Source organism: Anthonomus grandis, chromosome 9 (genome assembly GCF_022605725.1).
Source record: "Anthonomus grandis grandis chromosome 9, icAntGran1.3, whole genome shotgun sequence".
NCBI classification, from domain to species: domain Eukaryota; kingdom Metazoa; phylum Arthropoda; class Insecta; order Coleoptera; family Curculionidae; genus Anthonomus; species Anthonomus grandis.
The window spans coordinates 21,455,832-21,483,755 of record NC_065554.1 but is presented as its reverse complement, the minus strand read 5'-3'; the positions used below and the strand labels follow the sequence as shown (position 1 = coordinate 21,483,755).

At 31.9% G+C, this 27,924-nt stretch overlaps 2 protein-coding genes across 3 annotated transcripts; one reads left to right on the top strand and one right to left on the bottom strand.

Annotated features, from left to right (window-relative positions):
• On the top strand, positions 1-19,097 carry LOC126740343 (protein RCC2 homolog). 2 transcript variants are annotated; one of them, XM_050446318.1, is made up of 9 exons: positions 1-230; positions 332-519; positions 7,128-7,312; positions 7,371-7,584; positions 7,643-7,755; positions 7,812-8,150; positions 13,895-14,029; positions 14,087-14,266; positions 18,598-19,097. In XM_050446318.1, the coding sequence occupies exons 2-9, from the start codon at positions 375-377 to the stop codon at positions 18,724-18,726; spliced, it is 1,440 nt and encodes a 479-aa protein (XP_050302275.1). In that variant the 5' UTR covers positions 1-230; positions 332-374; the 3' UTR covers positions 18,727-19,097. The 2 variants fall into 2 exon arrangements, with proteins under 2 accessions (XP_050302275.1, XP_050302274.1); XM_050446317.1 differs by having other exon boundaries at positions 2-234.
• LOC126740342 (glutamyl-tRNA(Gln) amidotransferase subunit A, mitochondrial) lies at positions 19,084-27,767 on the bottom strand. Its single transcript, XM_050446316.1, has 9 exons — positions 27,613-27,767; positions 27,184-27,408; positions 27,031-27,130; positions 26,801-26,963; positions 26,503-26,742; positions 26,295-26,442; positions 25,936-26,159; positions 25,675-25,877; positions 19,084-19,286 (listed from the first exon to the last, which is right to left on the bottom strand). Exons 1-9 carry the CDS (start codon positions 27,643-27,645, stop codon positions 19,126-19,128), a joined length of 1,497 nt encoding a protein of 498 aa, XP_050302273.1. The 5' UTR covers positions 27,646-27,767; the 3' UTR covers positions 19,084-19,125.
• Between the last annotated feature and the right edge of the window lie 157 nt (positions 27,768-27,924).

Here is a 27,924-nt window from a genome sequence, read left to right as displayed (position 1 = left end):
CCAAAACAGCAGATTATTATTTATTTGATTTTAGTACATTTATGTTGGTAATAAATGCCGTAACAGCGGAATTACCGTTACTAGCCAAAGTGTAGGAAAAAGGAAGTGGTGGGGGGGAGAAAAGAAAAGAAACGGAGGGAACGTAACGAACGCAGGGGCACAAACGAGGCGGCCCGTCCGTTTGCCATTTTGTTTGTCCTTTTTCTCGTCGTAAACGAAAAAACCCGCCGGCAGGTGAGCAGCGTCCTTTTGAAAACACAATTTGCCGCCTCGATATTATCTACATATCCCCATATAAACACTTAATAAATCATGAATTTGTTCATTTTAGTTACAGCACAACACAAAGGAGAAAGTTCAGTTCAGTACAAAACATGTCGTCCACCAAAAGGAAGAGGGCCCCCGTTTCCAAGAAAACCGTGTCCAAGAAATCGAAAAAAAGGGAAGAAACCGACGATTCTGACCTCAGCGATACCGGAGACGCAGATGCCCCTCAGCCTGATGAAGTCCTGATTGCTGGTAAGCATAAAACAACCTCATGCATAATTACTTATCCACCTTGTAATCATTAGTACTATGATATTGTTGAACGTGCTTGGGTAAAGTTTTTAAGCAACATAGAGGTTATTGTTGACACAGCACAATTATGTTGATAAAAAATGTTGCTTTCCTATCGAGTAACATGCATGCAACTTAGTTGCTTTCAACCAGTTATACTTTTGTTCCAATGATATCCCCATGTTTGGTGCTTTCTACTTAAATGAACCAAAATCTTTGTTTTTAAAACAAATCAATGAAAGTTTTATTGTTATGATACAAATTATTTTGTGTTTAACAAAGCTGTGGGAAAAAATTGAATTGAAGGAAAGTAAATAATATATCTACACAAGCACAGAACAACAGAAATAACATTTGTTAAAGTTGGAAGAACCAAAACACTTCAACTAAATGAGAAATCAAGACTGCCTCTATATAAGTTTCATAGATCCACACCTGCGATACCTAATGCCACATTGGGGAAATACAAGTACTAAACAATTAAAATGGCTTCAAAGACTTCAATATAAAGCAATTAAAGTGATTTTTGGACTAAATTACTACATTTCGAGCGAGGAAATATATAAGAAGGTTCCATTTTTGAAAATAATTGAGTTAAAAATACTAGAACAACTGTCCTTGAGGATATTGTATAATTTTTTGGGTTTCTTTCTTGTTGTAAATGATGCTAAAGTTTTATTTATATATGTTTTTAAACTAGTTTTATAGTTTGTTGATATACCTATTAGTTTTAACCCATTTATGCCCAAAGGTAAAAATAATAAGAAAATTTAACACTTATATAGAAATTTTTTATTTATTTACCCCTAAAAACAATATTTTGAAACAAAAAAAAAATTTTTCAATATTTTTGAAAAAAAATTCTGTTGCGAAAACGCATCACTGCAACAATTAATCAAAACTGTTATTCTATTTGCATTTAAAAAAAAATTATTGGTGAAAAAAATCAATCTCCTCCATAGCTTCTACTAATTCTTTTTGAGTAAGAAACCGCCTATAAGCCATTTTAAACTTGTTTCACGACGACACGATTAATATTCACACGAATTGTAAAATACAAATTCTTTCCCTAGACTGCAAATCTAAGCACTTTAGTTCCCGACTATTATTCCTTTCTTGACAGGTTCAAACGTGACAAAGTCACATGTTGTTTTATGGTTTATACCAGTGATGCGTTTTCGCAACAGCAGATTTTGTTGCACTTTTTTTATTGCCAATAAAGATAACTGATTCATCATAACATATGTACTGTAAGGATTTATATTCATATTTGAAGAAAACAGTGTTTGGTTTTAAAAAAGAAACCCGAAACTATTTTTTTTAGAATTTAATATACAGGGAGAAAAAAAGAAATTTTTTTACTACAATTCGTCTTGTCGTACTAGACATTGATTTGGTAAAAAAACAAACATTTCCAGGTTTTTCCTAAAGTTGCATTGTAGTTCTCTTAAAATAAACTAGATAATTCAAACAGAAAATAATTAGCTGTGACAAAAAAAAAATAAATTAGGTGTTGCGTAAATGCATCACTGGGGCAAAATGGGTTAATACCTTTTATTTTCTATACTTTAAGTTTTACCAGATTTTAATATTTCATTCTGTTTTACTATTTCATAATTGGTTTTATGACTTAAATCATATATTATACCACTACTTTGTATATTTTAATATTTATATGAATGAACAAGTCAAACAGTTGAACAAAAAGGCCTTTTTGGCACTAAAATTAATTTTTATTCAGAGACACTCACTTAATTTTAAATTAAAAAAGCTACTCTGTGAGTCTCTTGTTCTTAGTCATTATGTTGTGATTTTATATATACGCCTTGTTTGTGCTTATTAGAACAACAAAGAATTTAGAAAATGCAAAACTCTTGTAGGTTAATATATGGCATTAAAAAAGGAGACCACATATCACATAAAATATCAGAAACAAATCGGCTGAATATGTCAAACAGATGGAATTTTCATCTTGCCAATTTTGTTCATAAAATTCACCACAAGAACCACCAAAATCACCTAAAAGCTCTTCTATAAAAAAACTCAAGAGTAGATTTGTTCCAAGAAACAAAGTTCATTATTTAAATGTAAGAAGCAAAGAATCACTTACTATGCCCAAATTTAAAACTGCTCTTACATTTAATGCTATTAAACTCTACAATCATATTCCTAAACATTTTAGAATTCTGAATATTAATAAATTTAAATTTCATTCTTTCCTCTTTTAAGAGCAAATATAACTAAATATGTTCAATCTCATAAAAGTCTTCAAGTTGAAAAATCATGTTTTATTGCACCAATGATCTGTGTATTTTTATTTTGAGTTTGCTGCACGCCCGTGTGCAAGGAACTTGAGCATTTAATTCCAGTAATATACCCATTTTAGTATCTTTATTCTATCTATTTTTAATGGTTGAGCGGGAGTAGCTCTAGGGCTAGACTTCGCCATTATTTTCTATGTATGATTGATTACCTATGTATGTATTTGTTTTTTTTTTTGGATTTAAATAAAAAGACTTTATTATTATTATTATTATATTTTACTACTTTATTGAGGTATAATTATGTTCATTCATCCTGTTAAGCTATATTTTGTGTATCAGTGCATATATCATGCTTTGTTAATAACAATGTATATTTTTTTTAACAATAAAGCACTTTTAAACTTCACTTGATTTTGACAAACTAAACTTATATATAACATCCAAAGTAACAATCCCTAAACAAATATTAAACTGCAGAAAAATAGGGAAATTAATACATAAAACACAAGAACACCATCAACTAGGGAATACATATGCCAGGACCAAAAAGGGACAGGTTTTGCCAATCTATAGAAGCATTCAGAATTACAATAAGATCCCAAGGACAATATTTTATGGCAATTCAAGAAACTTATAAACTTATAAAAGACATTAGACAATAATTGTGAGTTTTCATGCTATTTATTCTTATTCTTGTGCTTACTACTTATTTCAGTGGGATTAAGAAGAATAAACTACATGTGTTTGGTTTTTTAGAATAACTTTATTTAGGTATGTTAATTTTTTTATAAATAAACTTTACAGGCCTCAGTGCCAGTTTTGTTTTGAGGTCAGTAATAAATTGTTATTGAAATAAAAAAACTTAAAAAATTGAACATAAAAGGTCAAGAGTACATACACTATCATCCAAAAGTAGAGAAACTTTTAAAAAATATGTTTTATTTGCCAAGAGTTATTTAGTTCTGTACATAATGAAAATTAACAATATTTTTTAAAGATTTTATTTTGGAAAAGTAATAAATTATATAACAAAAAGATTTTATTTAAATAAACAAAATACTCTATAGGGACAAAAGTAGAAAAACCAAATTTATTTTTTCACTAAATATTTCAACATATTTATGGGAAACGCTCTATCGTGGTTTGAATCTGTCCTGCTTGGTTGGCATCAACATGACATATTTGTAGGATCAAATTTCTTGCAGTGAGTCCATCAAATGGGACGTTTCATAGGGCTTGGTTCTGGGTCCAGTCCTTTTCTTACTGTACATTAACGATATTACTATGTGACTTTCTCTTTTTACAGTCCCACATAAAATATTTGGATTCATATTATAAATAATTAATATTGATGATGCGGTTTCAGAGTTCTATCATATATTGAATATGGCTATAGCTTTGTTTGTGCCTCTTAAGAGATTCAAAACCTCGTCTTTTCCCAGTTGGTTTTCAGGGGAGTTAAAGTACTTGATCCAGCAAAAGAAAATTTCACATAAAAAATATCAGTCTAGTCATACTGTTGCAGACTATGAAGTCTTTTCAGATCTTGGAGCTAGGTGCAAAACTCTAACAGAGATTTGTTACCAGAACTTTATTTCATATTTGGACCAGTTACTTTATACAAACCCCAAAAGTTTTTGGTATAAGTTTAATAACAGGAGAGCAACGAATAGGCTTCCTGATTTGGTGACCTATAATGATGGGGAGTTTGCAGGTTGTGAACAAATTGCAGAGGGGTTTGCCAGGTTTTTTTCTACTGTCTATAATGGAGATAATAATGTCTTATGTCTTGGATCTGTCGGTTGAAACTTGCAAAAGGTTGTACATATCACTTGTTGTCTCTTTGTTGGAGTATGGATCAATAATTTGGTCTCCTCTGTACATGAATAATTGTATGGCACTGGAGAGGGTTCAAAATAAATTTCTACGATTCTGCCTTTAAAAACTTCGCATTCCAGTTCCTAATGACCATTGTTATGATGAAGCAATGAACTTGCTGAATATGCGGAGTTTACTTAAGAGACGCACTGAGAATGATTTGGTGTTTATTTATAAACTTTTAAATGGCCTTGTGATTTGTCCCGAACTACTTAATAGGATTTCATTTAATATTCCATACCGTAATCTGAGGGCAAATCGATTGTTTTCTTTGCCTTATCATCGTACCAACTATGCTATGCACTCGCCTGTCGAAAGGACCTTGAGGCTGGTAAACTCTACTGGAATTGAAGTTTTGGGAATTTCCTTATTGCATTTTAGGAGTCTTATTAAGAGTTTGTAGGATTTTGTTTTTTGAATTAATTTTGCTCCATGATTAATAATTTGAAATACATTTGATCATTGTCATTGATAATAATATATTTTTTTTTCTTAGCTAATTTTGCATTGTTAATTGTTCTGATTTTGAGAGAATATTGTTACTACTTGTAAAACGGTTTAATTATCCTTGGTATTAAGATTAAGTCTGATAATTATTGTTAATTAGTAATTAGTGGTTAGGTAGTATAGCTTTTATTTCTTTTTCAGAAATATATATATTTTTTGTAATGGGGTTGATCCCGTGTATATAAATATAAATATTGCAAATGTATGCAAAAAGGTTTCGTTTAGCTGTTATGTCCTTCGTTGATAGCTGGATTAGGTAACTAGAATTATAGGTAAAGTGCTAGCCATTATTAAGCTATAAATGAAATTTTTAAAACTCTAAAATACAGTCATACTTTGATAAAAGCAGCAACTGCAACTCGTCATTAAAAATATCTTATATGTTGGAACACAGTTTTTTTAGGATGTAATCAAATATAACTTTACTATCTTTTTAATGATGCCACATTTGCACTCTCTTATTATCTTTTCTTCAAGTCTAATGTAATTTGCATATATTAATCTGCAATGTCTTTTTCTACTGTTTGGAGTCTTTATTATCTGGAGAGTCTTAGCATGTAATATACTTCCTTATTCATAATTTATGAACTTGAACTGATTGCAGAAGTCCCTTTAATATTCAATGTTTTTTGCGAAGAATATTGCTTCCATTTTCTGTTATTTCAGTTATATTATGGCCCCTAACTAATAAGTTTGTGTCATCAGCACAACATGAAATATTCAGTCATTAACAAATTACAAATAGTATTGGCCTTGCAATACTACCTTTTCCCACATTTCATTATTCCTACCTTTTGTTTTCTTTGAGATAAATAACACTGAAAACATTTTAGTGAGTGGCCTCTAACCTGCTGTTTAAGTTGATTTATTTTCTGTGTATCCCTGTCGGTGTTTATTAAACAATCCACACTTCTTAAAGAAATTGAGTAATTTTTTATACATACCTAAATCAAAATATTTCGAAAAATCTGGAAAAAGGCTGATGGGTCTGTAATTTTCCATAGCTTCACTAGTGCCATGTTGAAATGATCCAAAAATATTCCCTGTTTGAAGGCATTATTCATTAGCACATGACTAATATGCAGTACTATTCCTTTTATTGTACTAGTTGGGATGTTAATAAGATCAATGCCAGAACTATGTATATCCACCTATATTCACAAAATCGTATGGATATCCTCAAATTCATAAAGAAGAATTAAAAACCCAAATTAAAAAGATGTTAGGTCAAGGTATAATACAATCATCAATTTCTCCGTGATCATCTCCAGTATACGTTGTCCCTAAAAAACTAGACGCTGCTGGTAAACAAAAATGGCGAGTTGTTATTGATTATCGACGATTAAATCAAGAAACTGTCGATGATAAATATCCATTGCCAAATATTTCTGATATTGTATTAGATCAATTAGGTTCATGTGAATATTTCACAACTTTAGATCTTGCTTCAGGTTTCCATCAGATAGAAATCAATTTTAAAAGTATTCCTAAAACTGCCTTTTACTGAATAAGACTGAGTAAAGAGAGAAAAGAGAGAAAAAAGAGAAAAATCTACTGAGAAAATGGACATAATGAGTTTAAAAGAATGCCTTTCAAATTGAAAAAAGGCCCCGTCCACTTTTCAATGTGTAATGGACAATATGCTTTCTGGAATTAATAATAAAACATGTTTCACTTAATTCAGACTTAGTCAAATGCAACATACACTTTACATTATTCTAATTAAACAGACCGCACACATTAAATTGAAATCAAAACAGTATAAATTTATAGAAAAAGAATAGAAATTTCAAAACAACTTAAGAAATCAACAGATACCTCTATATTTTCTTACTCCTGCCCTAAATACATACAAATGAATCCATATCTAAAAAACTTTTTTTTTTCTTGACTGGACAAATCCATTTTCCTTTTCTACAGGACATGGAGACATTATGGATGATATGACGCCACTACCTCAAGAGCTTTTAAACACTCTCGTAAAACCTGTCGGCCAACTATTAATTTGCGGAGGGGTAAACTGGGATGCAGCAGGAAAAAGAGAATTTAAGGGCATCAAAATGGTGCCGAACCTTTGGGTGCCGCATAAGTTCGCTGACTGGAGGGTTAGTTTTAACACCCACTTGCATCAACATTTTGTTGTGCCTTTTTGTTTTCGTATAGGTTCGCTTGGCCGTTAGTGGATGTACAGCAGCCCACAGTGTATTGGTAGACGGGGATGGGAAAACTTACACATTCGGTAGGAATGTTAATGGGCAATTGGGTTTAGATAATACTACCAGCACTTCTAAGCCAACATTGGTGCCTGCATTGGAGAAAATGAATGTTATTAGTGCGGCTTGTGGCAGGCATCACACCCTATTTCTGACCGATACTGGTAAATTTGATTGATTTGTTGAAATTGAAGTTTGTTGCATTTTTTTGTTGTTATTTAGGCACAGTTTACGCATGTGGCGACAATAAATCCGGCCAATGCGGGGTAGGTAACTTACAGCCTAAAATCTTGACTCCCACTAGGATTAACTACAGGGGTCCGCCCATCATTAAGGTTAGTTTTCTGAAGCCCATAGTGTATTATGTGAATAAATTTTATCTCCAATTTAGATCGGATGCGGCGCGGAATTTTCTGTAATTCTCGATGTTAGAGGGGGTCTGCACACCTTCGGGCTCCCTGAGTACGGTCAGCTGGGTCACAACACCGACGGAAAATATTTCAAGACTTCCACAAAGTTGTGTTTCAATTTCCAAACCAGTCCCAAACGAGTGGTACTTTACATTGACAAAACTAAAGACGGACACGTCAGTCCGGTCGATGTGCAGGAAATCGTGGACTTTAGTTGCGGACCGAACCATACTTTTGCTATTGATAGCCGCAAGAGGGCGTTTTCCTGGGGTTTCGGCGGGTTTGGACGTCTTGGACATGCCGAACAGAAGGATGAAATGGTCAGTGAAATTCTCTATTAGTGGCAACTAACATTTTTTTTCTTATTTTGAAAACTAGCATATGAATTTTTTTTTTAAATGAATTTTTATGGCTTAAAATCAGAACAATAAAAACGTTATCTCAAGTTGATGTAAATTTTTGTAATGAAAATATAACTATTAGTATTTTATCTATGATAACAATGTAAATTCTATCTATTTTTATATGACTACTTCCTATAATGAGCTTTTAATTTACTAATAATTTTATTTAATCATTATTATACTGTTAACCTTAACATTATATAAAATTCAAAAAAAATCTTAGCGGCAATAGATCTTATCTGAATCAGTTGATAGCAGACTTTGAGTAATCTCACAAGAGTAAAGTGTGTAAAGGCAATGGGACATAACAATTTTTAATTGGTTCACATATATTTCCTTCCCATTAAATTTATCTAGTGAAATCATATTATTAATTATTAAAAACTTGCCACTTAATGCCAGATTTATTGTTTAATTGACGTTAAATTTATTTCAAAACTGTGATTCATACAAAAAACGCCTTAATTTATTTTATGTCGTATATTGTTATTGTTTATAAGGAAAAGTTCGACAGTTACACTAAAGTACGAAGGCGAAAAAGTCCCTCTTGGCGACCCAAGTAATTTTCGTGAATATTTTATTAGATGTACTTCTATCAGTACTATACTTAAGATAGAAGTGCATTAAAAAAAAGACAATAATGAGAGAATCAATTGTGCCCAAAGATTAGTTTCGCTGCCACCCTTAGATTGGGGTCTTATGAGGGTTTGAGGTTTTCAGAACTCGACTAACTTCTCCTATATTTGTTTGATTACATTTTGATTTATTTAAGCTTTGTTAAATGTTTATGAAATATATAAATTTTTTTTTCAAATAAATCTAAAAGATTGTGGTAAAGAAAAATTATTTTAAATGCCTGCCTGGCAGACTTACAAAATTATGTGAAATACCTAGAATAAAATTTAAATTTCTAAATCACTAAAAAGTAATAATTATGATAATAAGCGTTATCCCAACTAGCAATTTTAGTTACCGCTACAACATTGTTTGACTATATTACTTTATTCAAGTAATAAATCGGTAACTGGTACAAAAAAAATATCTTATAAGTTTAAATAACTGCCAAGTAAAAAATAGTAGTAAGAAATATGTAATATTAACTTAATACTTGACTATATAGTAATTATTACTTTGCGGTAACTCTGATGGTAGCTGATACCGCTTAGCGACCTGATCTAATTACCTTTACAACACTATAAAGTAGAAAATATTGGTCGGTGGGACGATTAAATGGGAACTTTTAAGTAAGCGTGATTACAAAGTTTCAAGTTCTTGCGACTACATAGGAACATCAAAATATTACCACGCAGTAATACACTTTGAAGTAATATTATCAGTAACAAGACCAAAATAGTTACCCTTATTTCTTCTTTAAAGTAATATTTACCACCTTTGCTATTAAAGCAAATTACCTTTAAGTAATTATTTCTACTATGCAGTAAAATATACTTTATAGTAGCATTTTTTTGAAATAATTTACTTATTCCTAAGTCATTTTTACTTTGAACTAACAAAAAAAAATTCTTGGTAACTCTAATAATTTTTTTTAATTATTTGACTCCATTTTGTGAAAAGCTATTGCACGATTTTATGAATTTGCTAAAATCGGAATACTTTTACATTTTATGCAATTTTTATTAAATTATAGACTTCTTATATTCATAGGAGTAAAGAGGAGTAAAAAAAATGACCTACCTTCTTTAAAAAATTAAATTTAAATATTTAGACTTGGTATATTTTTTTGTTAAAAGTCATTATTTTAATGAGGCGTTCTTTATTTTCGTCCTATATTGCCTATGTTTAACAGTAAAATTTGCTTCGTTTACATTTTTCCACTCCGGTAAGCGATAATATCAGCTTTATTAAATACAATATGAAGTAGATTAACCCTGATACAACGCCATCACTTAGAATAAAGACGGACATATAAAATTATTTGTGTTGACAAAGAAAGAGAATCAAAATGTTTGCATAATATTGTCTCAGTAACTAGCACTGCACAATTACTACTTTATGAAAACCACTATGGGACCTTAAAAAGAAATTTTCCCGGGACGATAGAATTACGTATTTGCTACAGCAAAATCATTCTCAATTTTGGTAAAAAAGTGGTAACAGAACGGTGCCTAAACGGTTCCCGCGACTAGTAACCACAACTTTAAAGTATTCTTTATAGTCGCAATTACGTAGCTGTTGCCAAAAATGCTAGTTGGGATTTGTCTCGGGAAAAAATACATTTTCATAGATACGTCAGAACGAAAAAAAAGTGAAATTTTAAATATAATAATTAACTCAGTTATAATAATTTCATACTTAATAGTATGAAAACACCTTAAATTATACGTTTACGTAATATTTGAAAACAATAAGACCTGTTTTAATTTTATTTCATTTGTAAAAATAAGAATAATAATTATCTTTATGAATAATCTTAACAAAAAATTTATTTTCGTAATACATTAAAATTCCTCTCCTATATGAGTTGACACATCTCTTATGATGCGTCTGTCTGATGCGAAACCGGTGAAATTCTTATTTTTCTTCTAAAAATATTAAAATTCAGACCTTAATACGAAATAAAAGTATTGGCATATTTTTTTAAAATACACTGGAACCTCGATAGCTCGAATTGCGAGTGACTGCGACTTAGACTTCGACTTTTCGGAGATCTCCTAGTTAAAGAATGTTAATAAAAAAGCAAAACTAATGACCTGAAAAAAGTTTTTTTTTCAAAAAGCATAACAAAAGCAACGGCCAAACAAATAAAATATTTAATTAATTGTAAACTATATTAAATACATACTTATTATTTTTCTAAATAATTTGTTATAAGGTTTTGATAAACATTTTAATACAGTTGGATTCATAAAACTTTCTCATTGGGACAAGAGAATTTAAAATATGGTCACTTGTATTCTCATTCCTAGGAAAAGCTGTTTGAATAGTACTGAATGCTCTGAAGATTTTGTATTATCTGTGATCACTTTTATCTTAATTTTAAACAGGCGAATTTCAAAAAAATACCTTGTTGTTTGTCAAGTGTAAATTGGAATCGACATTGGATTTGATGAATGTCATGATGTCAATGCGGCCGTATCTAAATTTTATGACATGTTTTCTATAGAAATCTATACACCTGTAACAAAACCCCTACATTTCCTAAATGGATTATGTTGCATGAGTTAAAGGATACAATCTTGAAAAAGAAAGAATTCCTTCCATGGATTCCAGAGATCTATGGATCTATTTTCTGACTCGATAAGTCAAAGTAGAGAGATAACACATATGTCACATAAAAGTTATTTGAGAAATTGCGGAGGGTTGTTGGGTGGGGTCAGAAATAAAACAGAAACCTGTTTACTTAAATGTCGACGTTTCGACTTAAATGAAGTCATCCTCAGGACACTAAGTCTAGGTTTCTTTAGTTATAATTAAAACACATTTATAATAGGAGCGTAGAATTATTTTTAACATGGGTTAAACTGTAGGTGTTATTGTGGGCAAACTAGAATCAACATTGATTTTGTGTTTTTACCTTTTATAAAAGTGTATTATACCAGCATCTTTGGGATAATGGATGAATTTTTCGAGTTGAAAATAACCAGTTATTTGAGATAAGAGTAAATTAACTAATAGATCATTTTGGAAGTATGTCAATTCAACTCAGGGAAATGCTGAGTATCTTCGCACTATGAGTCAAGTGATCCATTGGAAATTTCAAACTTTTTCAACCAACATTTTGCATTGGTGTGTGTATATGCATTGCATTGATCTGGATATACTCTAGCTTTCTATTACTACTGTCTTTCATGGGTTGAGTGAGTTAGGACCGAGTCTTGCTTCGGGCCTAGATGACATTCGTGATTACATCAGGTGTTCCTCAGGGACGGCATCTCTCTACATTCATTTTTGATTTATTTACTCATTTAATCAATGATACCGCCTTTTCTGCCACACGTAAAAATGTTTGGAATCATAAGGTCACTATCAGATTGTATCATGGCTTTTTGCTGTGGTGCAATAAAAATAGAATACTTTTGAATAACAATAAATGTAAAGTAATATCCTTCAGTCATAACAAGAATTTATTTACTTTTAATTACCAATTGGATGATTTTCAGCTGCGCCAGTGTATTCTTAAGGTTATGATTATGTTAAAAAATATTAAAAACCTTCCTTAAATCCGGTTTGCCACTCTTTATTATATGCTTAATAAAACAAAACATGTGATATTATGACATATACAAAATTGTGTGATATGTTGAGTGAAAAATGCATACAAGAATTTTGGAGCTTTTGAATCGATTTTGATATTGCAACAGTGATTGCATCATTATAAATTACACCTGCATAATCAAGTAAAGACAACAAATTATTGCTTAAGTGATATTTTCTGAAATATACAGTTTAAATTTCTATAATTGCTTTAATTGCAAATAGGCAATACTTATTTTTTTATTTATATGAGAGCCAAAGGTTAATTTATTGTCAAGTATAAGACCCAAATGTTTTGCTTCTAAGACCACTGGAATTTTTAAAAAGAAAAGTTGTATATACCTGGAAATTGTCGGAATACTGTTGGAGTTCTGAGACTTTGCAACATACGGAGAAAAAAAACAACGGCCCTAGAATAAATCCTTATGGGACTCCACTTTTACTTAAGATAAGGATATTATCCTATTGCTTTATAAGTGATATCTATTACTGAGATTCTTTAAAAAACTTAGAATTCCTTGAAAAACCATAATAAGAGTCTCATATCATTACCTAAGTTCAAAAGACAAGAAGTAGAACTATATTGCTTTCTAAATACGAATTGATAATCAGAAATTATATTATTTTTATTACTAAACTAAATTATCTGACTATAAATATATTTTCTTTTAAATTTTAGAAATAGCCAAAATGCTTATGAGGCTTAAATCTTTGGGTTCTGTAGGAGTAGATATTTTGGGTCATGATTGAATAACAGCTTTTTTCTAAATTTTGGGAAAGTTATTCTAAAGTATACAGGAATTAATGATATTTAACAGAATTTTTAGACAAAATGGCAAACATGAAATGAAATCCTTTATTAATCTTCTCTTATAGAGCCAATACTAATAGGGTTTATTAAATCAGATTTCAGAAAATTTAATTTGTCAGATAAACTAATAGAAAAATATTAATATTAAAAATCTGCTTGCTTAATGTAGTATCATTCAAGTTGATACAGCTTGCAAAATATTTATTAAGTAATTCAGAGTCAGCCAAATTATGAGGTATTTCAGAATCTGTGTTATGTTCAAGATTTAACTTTTTAGCACTGGACTAAAAGATTTAATGAGTTTTTTTCTCGTAATATGGCATGCGTAAAGTTTCTTAGAACTCAATAACACTGAAGATTTACTTAATAAAACTAGTTTTGAAGAGTTGACTGTGTGCAGTGCTGACATTTATTGGTCGACTTTGTATAAAGTAAATGAAAGCTATTCATTTTCGTACTTTCTACAGAAACGAGATACAATGTTGATTTTGTACAAAAAAATCTATTCAATGTCGGACTACAATTTTTCGTTTTCTTCGTAACCATAGAATTCATATTGTAGTACATACAAATAAGAATGAATTCTTAAATTTCCTATTAAAATTCATTATTATTAATTTTTCCCATAAATTAGGTGCCACGTCTAATAAAATGCTTCGATAACCAATCGAGGGGCGTACGCTCGGTGCACTGCGGCTCTACCTACACTTTAGCCGTCACCGAATATAACGGACTCTTCCTTTGCGGCCAGACAAAACGCAGTGGCGAAGTATGTCACATAATTCAGTTAAATATTTACGGGTTTTTCTCATATAACTCATTTTAGGCAAACATGTACCCGAAACCAGTACAGGACTTGGCCGGCTGGAACATTAATCACATAGGCACCTCGTATACGTCAATAATGGTTGCTGCCGATGACACTTGCATTGCATGGGGCGCGTCTCCGACTTACGGAGAACTCGGCATTGGTGATATTCAGAAGAGTAGTACCACACCAAAGGAGGTACGTTTAATTAAGTTGAAAATATTTAATTTTATAGTAATGTTACTAAAAAGCCCACAAAAATTTCAAGGTATTTAGTGATTCCAGGTTGCAAACCACAATCCGTAGAAATTAAATATTCAATAGGTTATAATATTCAACACGGAGATAAAATTTACGTGGGTCATAGAATTACACATAGAATTTAAATACTGTTTAAAAATGTGTTTTAAAGCATCCGCCATAGTGTACGTGCCCCGTAATTTTAAAATATTTCTAATTTATTCAATCTTATCAAGTATTATCTTTAAGGCTTTCATTTTTTCCACGCAAGTTAGTTAACCTGCTCTGATGGATTGTTGAAAAAGTAGTTTTATTTGTTAGACCACTATTAAAGATATCTAATCTAAGTTGGGTAGCAGCAGCCATTGATCTATTACTGAATTATGCTGATCATACAACCTGGACTAAAATTATTATTTATACTTGATCTTTCACAGGTGCATTTATATTTAAAAGAAAATCACGAACAATGGATGAGTTCAAACACTTTGACTTTAAAACTGTTTTACAGAGTAATTTCAAAGTTCAGGTGATTTTTATATGAAATCCCTTATTTTTATACCAGTTTTAAGTATCTTTCAGTTACTGAAGTTTGGGTGTAACAAAACTTTATTAACTTTATTATTCTTGAAAAAAGGTACCAAAAAGAACGATTTTCAGTAGCGAAGAAATAATTCAGTTTATATAGTGGCTTGGAAATAGCGAATGCACAACTTTATATTGGAAATGTGAATATTGACTAATTTTCCAAATCCTAAATTACAGTGAATAAGACAAACTCCGTTTTCCAAATTATTGTGTTCAAAATAATAGGAAATAACTTTTTGTTTTGTTTAAAATAATTTTTTTTCCGTGACATAATTACCAGCCAGACTATTTAAAAAGCATATTACTGCTGTTGTGGAAACACAACCCATTTCTCTCAAATTATTAAGCTTATCTCTTAATCCTCTTTCTCGTTGATTTCTTTGTATTGTTATTGTAATAATTGTCACGCTCGCTACCGGCCCCTCCCCGAAAAATCTAAAAATAGATCATAAGCACGGAAAAGATGCAGTTGCCCGCCACTCGCTCTTCGGGTGTAATAAAAAAATCTCGGTCCCTTGTCCCAGTGACACATTTTTTCTTATTCTCTCGTTTCGCGGCTAAAAGCCAAAACTCTCGGCAATAGAGTAAATACTCCTAATAAAAGCAACTAAATACTCGTAAATTTCTCGTTCTCGCTTAATCTCGAAGCTAAGTCTGTAAAATAAGTTAGTTAGTAATTACGGTATTGTGTGCACTGTGCAGTAATATAAACTATTAGATTATAAGCAATTCAACGCTCTTTTTCTTCTTCCATTGAACCAGCGCAATCCCAGTAATGTTTACTCTCAAACAACTGCTATTTGTTGTAATATCAGACCACTAACTAGTAAAGTACAGTGGCATGAGGTACTGTTAAATCTTTGATCTGCTATGGAAAATAAGTCGTTTACAAAAATTACAAATCATATAGGCCCTGCAATACTTTCCAGTGCTATTATAATTTTTCATAACATCAGAAAAATATCTCTTACCACATGCTCCTTATGGCAACTTTTTGATTTCATTCTGACAAATAAGACAGAAAAAATGTTAAAATTGGTTCTCAAATCCCATAAAATTCTAATTTTCTTAAAAGAAGCTCCCTATCTATACAATCATTCATTGATGAGTGATTGATGATTGACATGAGTTCCTTTCTTTCTAAATGTCTCAAAATTGCATTTAAAAAACGCCGTTTTGATGGATTAATATAGTATAACATTTTTGGCATAATTATACCAATGCCTTTAATTTTTTTGGGAAAATTTACCATTTCTGTCGGAATGTTCAAAAAAGCTCCCTGTCGCGTCGGCAACATGATAACTAAACTTCGAATACTAAAACAGTTAAAGCCCAAGAATGGCTCTTTTTAAAGAACACAATTGTGTTAAAGTCGACTAAGCCATTTCTAAGATACAGGGTGTTTTTAACGGAAACCGTTGAATACCTCCCACTACTTTATTTTCAGAGATAGAGCAAGAACTGTTATACAAAAAGGTTTAAGATTGTGCTCTACTTCAAGTATTTTTTTGTTAGATTAACATATTGAAATTCACAAAAACTTTACTTTTTTAGATTCAAGATTGCAGTTATGCTCCTTAGTGGTCATTTTAGAAACTTAAAAATATTTTCCAGGTTTTTCTCTTTGCCGTTTTAGTAATAATATTTTTTACCGCAAGCCTCTGCGTTGAGTACGTTCCGAAATACAGTACCTCGCATTCTTAGTTGGCTACCCTGTAAATGTGAAAATTAATGTCTTATTTTATTGTTATATATATATTTATTGCTTATTTTTCTTAGATCAAATGTGTTTATCAAGGTTTTTTGGAATCTTCATACAGGGTGTAAATTTGAAAACTTTCAATGCAAATATTTCTTAAATTAAAAGTTTTATAGTTAGGAGGATAAGTATTATCATATTTATGTCATGGGGTGAACAACCCCTTGGGCTTCATGCTCCCCAACCCCTAGATCTTATATGGCACTTTCCTATTTTTGATATTTCAACTTAAAGATCTTTTTAAAAAGTATGCATCTGCACAATGTTTTTTTAAATTTCTAATTTTAAAAATCTGGTTGTATTTTAAAAAATCGGGGGGTGGTACTAATCTGGGGATGTTTCGTTTAAATATGTTGTCTCACAGGAAGAACATAGTGATGTGGCGCTCCACCTTGTTAAAAATGTATTAGATCAAAGCAAAATAATAGACGAAGGGTCCTGTTTACTTCACAATCTTTATTTCAAAAATCCCGACGCGTTTCGGTTGTTAAACCATTGTCAAGGGAAACATTATATTATCACAAAATTTCCATAGGGTTAAAAAAGTTAATTACAACAAAAAAATTGTTTGATACGGTTGATGTTTTTATTTTAGATTAATGTATTGTAATGTTATGTGTGTGCCGTTATTTTTAACCTTTTTATGGACATTTTGTGATAATATCATTTTTCCCTTGACAATGGTTTAACAACCGAAACGCGTCGGGATTTTTGAAATACAGATTGTGAAGTAAACAGGACTCTTCGTCTATTATTTTGCTTTGCATAATGGTACTTCATCCTGGAGAAATCTATGGTAATCTATGAATTAGATAGTTTAGATTTTTATTTCCATTAGTATCTAACTGATTTTCTATTTCTTCAACTATAACGAGGATAAATCGTGTCGAACACTCGCAAGGATGTTTGCCATTAAGGTTCCTATGAATAAATAAAGGTCCAATAATAGTATCACTTAATATTCCCGCCCATACATTTATTTTTTTTGGGTACTGTGTGTGTCCTTTCTTGAAATCATCCGGGTTTTTGTCACACTGGTACCTACAGTTATGTTTATTAACAGAACCATTTAAAAAAAGGACATTTATCGGTAAAACAAATATTTTTAAGTAATTCTGTTATTTCCTCGCAAAATCAGATTCTTTGATGTGGGTGGGTTTTCATACAATTCCTGAAGAATTTGCATTTTGTACAGAAAATTATTTAAGTACCTTACAAAACAGATGCATGAGAAATTCCTGTTAACGCTGAGTCTTGGCATCTTGAGTCATAGCAAAATGTTCTAATACTTCTACTTGTGCCGCTTCATCAGTTACTCTACCCTAAACCCTTTTTTTGTTTGCCTTCGATCCTATTTATTAAAATTTCAAAATTCCTTGTCTCACGTAAGTGTGAATTGTATTTTTTCCAGGATTTCTCTCATTAAATACAGAATTCTTTCAGCCATTTGCACCACGTTCGTATGATATCGGATTATTAAAAAAAAATAAAACGTTAAACTTCGTTTGAAATTTTGTTAAATCAACCGTTTATTATAATATCTTTAAAATTCAATTCACCAAACTGAAATAGGTAATTTTTATTTAATACAACTAAAATATGACCCACTATACTTAAAAGTTACTTTTTCTAATTTTTTGGTTTCAAAGATATTTGCATTGAAGCTTTCAAATTGACACCCTGTATATGTTTTTTTTATTGCATATTCAGTTAATTAACAGCCTTGTTTTTCTTTGCTGAGGTAAAAATAAAGGCCTTTTAATACTATTATTATCTAACTACCGTTTGACAGAATTTATTGAATGTAATTTCAATTAATCATGCCTAGTTGTTTATAGTTTATTTATATTTTGTTTTTCTTTACCTGTTTATTACTAGCGACAATTCCGATATATATTATGTATTCTATGTCTATGTAACTATATCATTCTGTATATTTCAGGTCACTAAGCTACAAGGAGTAAAAGTGTTAAGCCTCTCGATGGGTTTCTGGCATACCATGATCGTAGCTGCCGACGACACCCCTGAACGCAAAGCCAAACTGGACGAAATGAAAACATACGAGCCTTAAAACACACTTTGGCCCCTTTTACTTACTATTCCTACTATATTAATCGAGTACTGCTGCATCCCGTTTGCTCAGCGTCCGTCCGTTATCTCCGCCTACCATCTCTCGCTCTATGTGATTGTTGTCAGTACTAAAAAAAAAAAAGTTTGTCTGCATACCGATGCTGGGCGGAAATAACTTTTACCTGGCCGTTGGGCAAATCCGAACTGTCTTATCGATGGTATGAACGCGTAGGATTAAGTTTTAGGTTTAGGATCGAAGCAAATTCTTTTACAAGGTTTTCAGTATTCTATTTTCTTTTATTAATGTTTTTTATTATTATAATTATTTTTGAGCGCAACTTTTCAAATAAAAATAAACTTATATACACCGACCACGGCTGTTTTTATTTAAACCTTATGATTAACAAAGTTTATTTATAAAATGGGGAAACTTAACGATACTTTCGATGTATTTGGCGACCGCTAGCAGCATCGGTTCGCTTAGGTTACGTCCGATCAGTTGTAAACTTATTGGTAGACCATCTTTGGACAATTTTATTGGTACGGATACAGCCGGGACACCTAGAAAAAATTTATTTAGTTGCAAAAAGAAGGTTTGTACGGAAACTTAAATGACTTAAATATTTATAAATTTGGCGAGATATATCGTTAGACAGGAAGAAGAAAAAATGAAGATGTACTTGCCGACGCGTGTTTCTGCTTAATGACTTCTTCAGGGCAAGAAAACGAGAAAAATTAAAACCTACAGGATCATAGACTGGAGCTAACAACCAATTTCTGTAATTACAATAACAAAACAAGCACTAAACAAACTAAACTAGTTTATTTATTGCTTGTTTTCCCTAATTTATGCGATGGATTATTACTTGTTTGCTAAATCCTTTTTTATTTTCACTCCTATCGTGACTAGAATAATTCACATTTTCCTCTATTTCTAGATCAAGCTGAGGGGAATCAATTGACAGATACTTAGTTTGTTTTAGAGAAAAAGGTTACGCAAGATTGTCGTTCTGGCCTCAATCAAATGCAAAACATCTTTAAACTAATGTATTATGCATTTCGGGTATTGTAATAGCCATCATCAGATACTAACACAAATCATAAATTAATTAAGTACTAAAAACCTACCAGAGCTTAATAAAACACATAACAAAAGTCTTACAATTTAGATAAACATTAATTTTATGGTACTGACAAAAATAATAAAATATTACAAACAATACATTTAGAGGCATCTATGTAAGTACGTGCAAAATTTAAAAACTTCTATACAGGTACTTCATCTTCTATACAGGTATCTACAATTTATGTCAAGTAGAACAAAGAACGGTAAGGAACTCTTGACCTGTATTAATAAAAAGACAATTAATTTTTGATGAAAGGAGAGGAATAATTTATTAATAATTATTTATTTATTTACAAGGGTAATTGAATTAAAAAATCGTAAATTGTCAAAGTTAGTCTGTTCATTGACACAAATAAAGTAACGATGATAAAAATAAACAAAACGTATCTATATTATATAATATACATAAACTGTACCTTCATCACATAACACTTATCATTAACGTTTTTAGTAAATAACTTCAGATTACTTGCGAGTTTGATTTCTAGTAAACAAGAACACTTGGAATCCTTCAAAAAACGATGATTTCTGAAATAAAGCGGATCTAACTCTTGATATGTGATAATTATTAAACTTACATTATGTGGTTGAGAGTTTGACTTTTTCTTTAAAAAGTGTAGATTTAATAACATAAATCCATCGTTTATTTTAAAATTGAAAATTATAATTATAAAATTAAGAATTATAATATTCTGTTTTACAGGAAGCTGTGGGTGCATATTTATTACAGTTGAGAACAATTTGTGTTACTTTACTTTGCTTAAGTTGTAATTGATTTATATGTTCCTGAGAGCCAAGTATAAGTAATGAGAAACAGTAATAAAGTGCGGCACAATAATTGTATTGTATACTAACATTAAAGTGCGTTGAGACAAACAGTTTTTCAAATTAAAAAAAAACCCATGACTTTGGCAACCTTTTTACACTTTATGTTGATTATATTACAAGTTTTTAGGTTATGTTGATCAGACAATGTTGAAACTGTGGGCACACAATTATCTATAATTTTATCAATGAGATGCTATAAATTTATTGGTCGAAAATCTGCAGAAATCTTTGGACTTGTTACCTTTGGAGTTGAAATCTTCATACTGATCTTAAATAAATAAATAGACAAATAATGGCTTTATTTGTACTTTTCAGTAGTGTACATAGGCGAAGTCTAGCCAAAGGCTAATCTACTTAACCTATTTAGAAAAAGTAAGCAAACATATTTTAGATAGCACAACAGAAAGAAAAAATTAACATTTGTAATGGTAACACTAGTATCAATATAAAAATAAACAGATATACACCCATTGGTCCATAAAAATAAAAAAATTATAAAATAAGAAATACCTACTGACAATTTAGCTATTCTGTTTTGTTAAAAAATGCAGCTTTAGTTTTTTCTTGAAATCCGCTACTGACATTTCTTTTATAGGATTCGGAACAAGGTCACTGTAAATTGCCACAGCATTATACAGAAAACTACGACGAAAGAAGGCTGTTCGATATCTAGGAATTGACAACTTATTTATAAATCTCAGATTTGCTTTATGTAAATTTTTCCGAAAAGTAAGTTTTTTACGGAGGTACGGAGGAGTAAACGACGCTAGCAGTCTATGCACAAAAACCGCCAATTGCAAAGAGAATAGATTTTCCACGCGCAGCCAACTAAGTTCACATAGCCTTGCAGAGACTCTATCATACTTTCTCAGTCCATAAATAAATCTGCAGCATTGATTTTGCAGCTTTTACAAACGGTACGCAGTGATTTTGTCTAAACATGGAAAATAAACAATATTGTAGTAATTCATAATAGGTAATACTAAAGACTCACACAGTTTTTTCCTTACCTTAAAATTAATTATATTTCTGTTTGCATACAATGGCTTTAAAGAATAGTATGACTTTTTAATAACATTAGAAACGTGTAACTTAAAGCGCAATTCATCATCCAAAAGCAATCCAAGATTTTTTGCACATTTAAGCATACTTAGATAACACTTTGAAGGATTGAGTTTTAAATTATTTTGAGAGGAAAAGAAGGAAATTCTAGAAAGATCGTCGTTTATTTTATTTGATGCCTCCAATACAGATTCAGCTTTAAAAGAATGATAAATTTGCATATCATCCGCGAACCCCTGGATCTGGCAGTATTTTACAACTTTAAACAAATGAGAAACATACATCAGAAATAAGAGAGGTCCCAAAACAGATCCCTGAGGTACTCCAGATGTTATATATTTGATATTTGAAAAAGTCTGATCTTCCAAGACCACCATTTGCCTTCTGTTGGATAAGTAGGATTTAAAAAACATTTGGGAAACATTATCAAAGCCATAATAAGCCAATTTTGCCAAAAGCAAATGATGATCCAAGGTGTCAAATGCTTTGGAAAAATATTTTAGAAATTTCCTCAACTTTGGCTAATCGAAATGAAAAATTCAGATCATGCTTAAACTGTTTGTTCTGAAAATTAGCAACTTCTTCGGGGCAACTACCTAACGGGCTATAAATCGAAGCAAAATAGTCATTAATTTTGTTTGGATCTCGGAGATTTAAAGGAATAGAACGATTAGAGACATTTTTTAGACTTAGATTATTAATAGCTCTCCATAACTGTTTACTATCTCTGATGTTCTGATGAAATTGCAGATAATTTCTTTTTTCTCGCCTAATCATTCCCACCACAAGATTACGCATCTGTCTATAATATGCCCAATCAGTCAAATTTTTAGATTTTTTAAAACTTGACAATGCCTTATTTTTTTCTTTTATAAAAAGCTGCACATTTGCAGTTATCCACGGGGTATAAAGCTTAGAAATTCATGACAATCACTTGAAATTTTTAAAAATAGTTGATAAACATGGATTAATTAAATGTAATAAAGAGTATTCAAGGACATTAAAGAAGTTCTTTTACTAATTTAACACTAAGCACATAAAAGACATTTTAAATATACAGCGGAAAAGAAAATTCGGCAATTTAGTAGATTAAGAAATAAAAGAATTTAAGGCAAGAATAGTTTAGCTTTTTAACCCGGGAATGCTACACTTATTTCCGACTCTGCATCTGCTACACAGGGGTACAACCGTACCCCAAATAAAACACGTCGTATTTTAGAAAAACGACAAATTTATTCACTTATAAAAAAATAATAACTTAAACCGAGTCTCTAAGAACACTTTTAACGCACATCCATAATAAAATGTTCATGCGGCACACACTGAGCATATTTTATTGTGATCTTGCAAACACACGAACTTTTTGCATACAGCACAGCTTACTCTCGATTTTCGATCCTCTCTTCTGGGACAAAGCACACACCTACCCACTGTTGTTGTAAGCCCAGTAAGTACTTCTTCTGAAGTGGTTATCTTGAGGACCCTACATATAGTTTCACGGAGTTCGCGCCTCAAAGTTAAAGCTTCCAAACGACTCATCATGTGCGGTCTGACCAGGTCAAGGGCAAGCTTCTTGAGGTATTCTCACCTGTGCTTTACAATTTCTTTCTTCACTTCACCAGAGCCACGCAAAAGAATCATTGAATTATATCCCAGAATATCCAACAAATTATAGAACAGACATAATGGCCAGCGACGTGTTTTTCTACCAGTAGAATAACTGTGGCACAACTGGTCTAAAGTATCCACTCCTTCTTTTGTAGAATTATAAAATTGAATAATTTCTGGTAACTTGGTCGTAAATGGCTCATCACCTTTTTCGTGCATTGTCGAAATCATAATTACTGCTTTTTTAGCACTCTTGGGTGGACAGTATGATAACAGTGTCAGATGTCCACTGTAGCAAAACATGGCAGAATTTTGATTCCTTTCTTTGAGTTCCAAAAACGACTCAGGAATTTCTTTTTTATTTCTTCTCACAGTACCAACAATGGTAATTTTCCTCTCCAAAAGATGTTTCGCGGTCTCAATAGAAGTAAACCAGTTATCCATGGTCAAGTTCCTATTTGTTCCTTGGACAGAACTGGTTAGCTTATTACAGTAATACTGAGCTACAGGAACATCAGTTGGTGTGGAACCTTTTCCTATATAAATTTCAGCATCAAGCGCAAAAGCTATTTTGGCATCACAGGACAACACAATTTTGATTCCGTATTTATTGGGCTTTGAAGGGATGTACATTTTAAAAGGACATCGCCCTCTAAAACCAACCAATTGTTCATCAATTGTAATATATTCTGAAGGAGTATAAAGGTTTTTCATTTTAACGATTGACCTCTCAAATACCTCTCGAAAAGCTGCAAGCTTATCAGTTTCTTTTCTTTCAGCTCTGGACTGCTTATCATCAAAGCGAAGACAGTTTATCAAAAACCTGAAACGTGCCACGGGCATGGTAGCACGGAATATTGGAATTCCTGTGTCTTTATCAAATAGTTCCTTGGTCAAAACTCCGGCCATTTTCATAACACCGGCATAATAAAATAGCCCGAAAAGTGCTTGGAGTTCAATGCTGTTTGTATCCTTAGTCCAAGAGGGTCTATTACCTACTGGCGTAATAACAGGTGCATCAGTATCTGGGTCATCGTTCTTATTTGAATATTTCAATCGTTGAACTTGGATCTCGTTATTAGTATATTGGGTAATTTTATCGAGATTTTCTTGAGTGAAACATAATTTCCAAGCTTCAGTTCCCGATGTTATATGTTTTGCTTCGTTTTTGTTTCCAGGTAAATGCAAAACCAGATTTCGTTTTGGTGTACGATGAATTGCGCCTTTCTTACCTGACCACATAATCCCATTTTTACCCCTTAATTTGGTAGGCACTGGTAAAATTTCCACCATATCTCTGTTGATCGCCTGTATTTCTGCCAATGGTATATTGTCATCTTCCGAATCTGTATCAGATGGAAAGGTATCCTGAGTCTGTTCTGATGCAATAAAAGAATTAAGATTGATTTGATTGCCGCGTATTTCATCCTCTTCTGGCTCCTCTCTAAAATCAGGTATAACGGCATCTTCCTCCTCGCTGTCATCCGAAAAACTGTCTGAATCAGATTCATACAGAATGCGATAAATTTCTCCGACATCTTCAGGCTTTGTTAGGTCGAAGAACTTTTTTCGCCCAGCCATTATTTGTGCAGCCTAACAAAGAAAATCAATAATAACTTAAAAATCAAAGAAAAATATAATAACTAATAAAGTATTATAGACATATTTTAGAAATATTTTTCAAAAAAAAAGATACTTACTCATATAATAATAATCACCAAAATCTATTGAGAAGCGAAATAATCACAGAGTATATTTAACCTAAACTGCTACACTGGGGTACGCGCTAACCCCAAATATCACAAATCTCGAAAAGAAAAAACCGTGTGCCAATGTCAATTGTCGCACGCGAACTGACTTGCCGCGTCTTGAAACTAATAAGACGTCGGCGTTGGTTCCCCCGCCCACTTTGATTTAACTTGAGATATGATTAATGATGGGGTACAAATGTACCCCAAGTAGCATTCCAGGGTTAATTTAATCTATTTTGAATATTTGATTATCCTTATGGTTGATAAATAACTGAGAAACTATGGCATAATATCTGACTCAAAGCAATGTAGGTGCTCAATTTTTTGAATATGATAAGGATATTCATATATAATACTGATTCCACTGCTCCAGCTCCTCAAAATCTGCCCACAACTTATAATAATGAACAGATGATGCTGACACAAAGCACTTCATAACATCATCAGCGAAATCAAAAATGGAGAACTTTTAGATCATAAACTTGGCCTTCAAACATCAATTTCAAAATTAAATTAATGATTTCCGATTTATAAATAATCAAGATATTATATTTATCAGTTATAAAAGACTCACCTGCCATATTGGCCGGTTGCGTACAATAATCCTGTAACGCACACTGGTCCCTGTTAGTTTTCTGCACAAAATCCTGATATTTAGGAGCCGTAGTCAAAGTGGTGGGAGTAAGTAAAATCTGCACCTTCTCCCAAACATTGTGAAAATCGTCCGATATAAGTCGACGCACCTTAAGGGCCTGGTTAAAATGTTTTTCATAATTTCTAAAACAGATTATGGGTTATTGACTTTAGTGCCAAGACAATACCGCTTAGATCCTACCTGGCTAACAAAAAATAATTCCCAGTTAAAATCCGATTCCGCACTACTTCATTAAAAGCGTGACTACGGCTGGTAGCAAATAATTTCTCAGTTGACTCAATATCAGGATCTGTTGGTCTATAGCCAAACTCAATACCGTCGTATCTGGCCATATTGCTGGCCACTTCACATTGGTTTAGTATTGAGTAACAAACTATACTGTGCTCAGTGTAAGGCATAGAAACCTTAAAATAATATTTCTTATTTTCTTTATTGCCAACACAGATGTCACAGATAACTAAACTAAAAGCAAATGCATTGATGCCCTTTCCATTCTGATGCATTTTCATTCACAATTAATTTTAGAGAAATCAACTTACCTGTTCAACTGTTGCCCCCTCACTTTCCAGCAAATTTGCCACTTCATTCCAAGCTTCATAGATTTCACTGCTCAAGTGCTCATTGTAATATTCCACTGGAATTCCCACTTTGAGGCCCTTAATAGACATTTTATTAAAAGGTGGAAGTCTTAAAATAAGAAATGAAAGCCTTATTTCAATCAAAATGTATCCTTAAAAAATATCTTACCTGATTTTTCTATATGACTTTTGAAGGGATGTAGAATCTTTCTCATCAAAACCAGCCACACAATTTAAAACACTCACACAATCATCCACTGTACGAGTCAATATTCCTGGAACATCCATTGAATTTACTAAGGGAATCAAGCCCCATCGTGATACAAGACCATAAGTTGGCTTAAGGCCGACTATTCCACAGTAAGAGGCAGGATTACGAGTTGAACCCCCAGTATCAGAACCTAAAGCACTAAAATTGATGAATTTTTGGCTGTTTTTCAATATTTATAGAAATAAGGAGTATCTACCCAAAAACCATGCCTGTTGTCACGGCTAGGGCGCTCCCTCCACTACTTCCCCCAGATATATGAAAATTAGTGTCATCTTGGTAGCCCCAAACATTTTTAGATGGACCATAAATTGAGTCCACTGTCCCAGATCCCATAGCAAATTGGTCTAGGTTTGATTTTCCTGATTTAATATAAAAAATGTAGTAAAATCTTTTATAGTCTTTTTTTAATATAGTTTAGTGTTATACCCAATAAAACAGCTCCAGAATCTAAAAGCCGTTGAACTACAGTTGCATTGTAAGTGGGTGTGAAGTTTTGAAGCATTTTTGAGGCACATGTTGTTGCCACCTAAATAGATATAATGAATGTAATGAAATGGTTCAAATTACTTATTTATTTACCTCTTTGGTGCAGAAATTGTCTTTAACAGCAATCGGTACTCCATCAAGTTCTGAGAGGATTTTATTTTCTTTGAAGCGATTTTCTGATGCGACAGCCTGGTCTTTTGCCACATTTTCGGTGACTGCTATAAATGCATTATGATTTTTGAATTTTTCAGTACGTTTAAGTGCTGCCTCAGTAAGGGCTTGAGAGGTAATGACACTCTCGGATAGTAGTTTGTTTACCTAAAAAAGTGTGACAAGAAAGTTGATTCAACTTCTATAGCTTACAAGGAGGAAAAAGCTTTTTTAGAAAACAATAATATCAGTAATGTATACGCTTTACGTTTACGTTATTGTTTTAAAAGTTGTTTGAGTGTATCTCCCTTGTTATTAAAATATAGGGAAAATTATTCGAAGGTCATTACAATAATCATAAGCCATTCTTACAGTTTTTATATTTATTTTCAGGACTTTTTCCATTTAAAGCAATCTGTGCTTTTACATAAAATCCAGAGATTTAGATTTTTTTAATAAAATATAGCTAAATATTAAAATAACGATTAAAGTTAGGTTAGAATAAAATAAACAAAGTTATAAGTTAGGTTAGGTGAGACCTAACCTTCAATAGTTCTTCTTCTTCTCTTCGGAAGCCTTTCTGGTTCATTCGACGATTGGCTTTCGTGGAGGCTGTGTCTTGGTTTTTCCTACTAATCTTTAGTGTAGTGTTGGCGTCTCAAAAAGGTGAGTTGAGCTTACTTC

Coding starts and splice junctions, on each gene's coding strand:
- LOC126740343 (XM_050446318.1), top strand. CDS start 375: ATGTCGTCCACCAAAAGGAAGAGGGCCCCCGTTTCCAAGAAAACCGTG. Junction 7,313..7,370: donor ATAAGTTCGCTGACTGGAGG/GTTAGTTTTAAC, acceptor GTTTTCGTATAG/GTTCGCTTGGCCGTTAGTGG. Junction 7,585..7,642: donor CCTATTTCTGACCGATACTG/GTAAATTTGATT, acceptor GTTGTTATTTAG/GCACAGTTTACGCATGTGGC.
- LOC126740342 (XM_050446316.1), bottom strand. CDS start 27,645: ATGGAAAAAGTCCTGAAAATAAATATAAAAACT. Junction 27,409..27,612: donor TGAAAATAAATATAAAAACT/GTAAGAATGGCT, acceptor ACACTTTTTTAG/GTAAACAAACTACTATCCGA. Junction 26,160..26,294: donor AGGGGGCAACAGTTGAACAG/GTAAGTTGATTT, acceptor TATTATTTTAAG/GTTTCTATGCCTTACACTGA.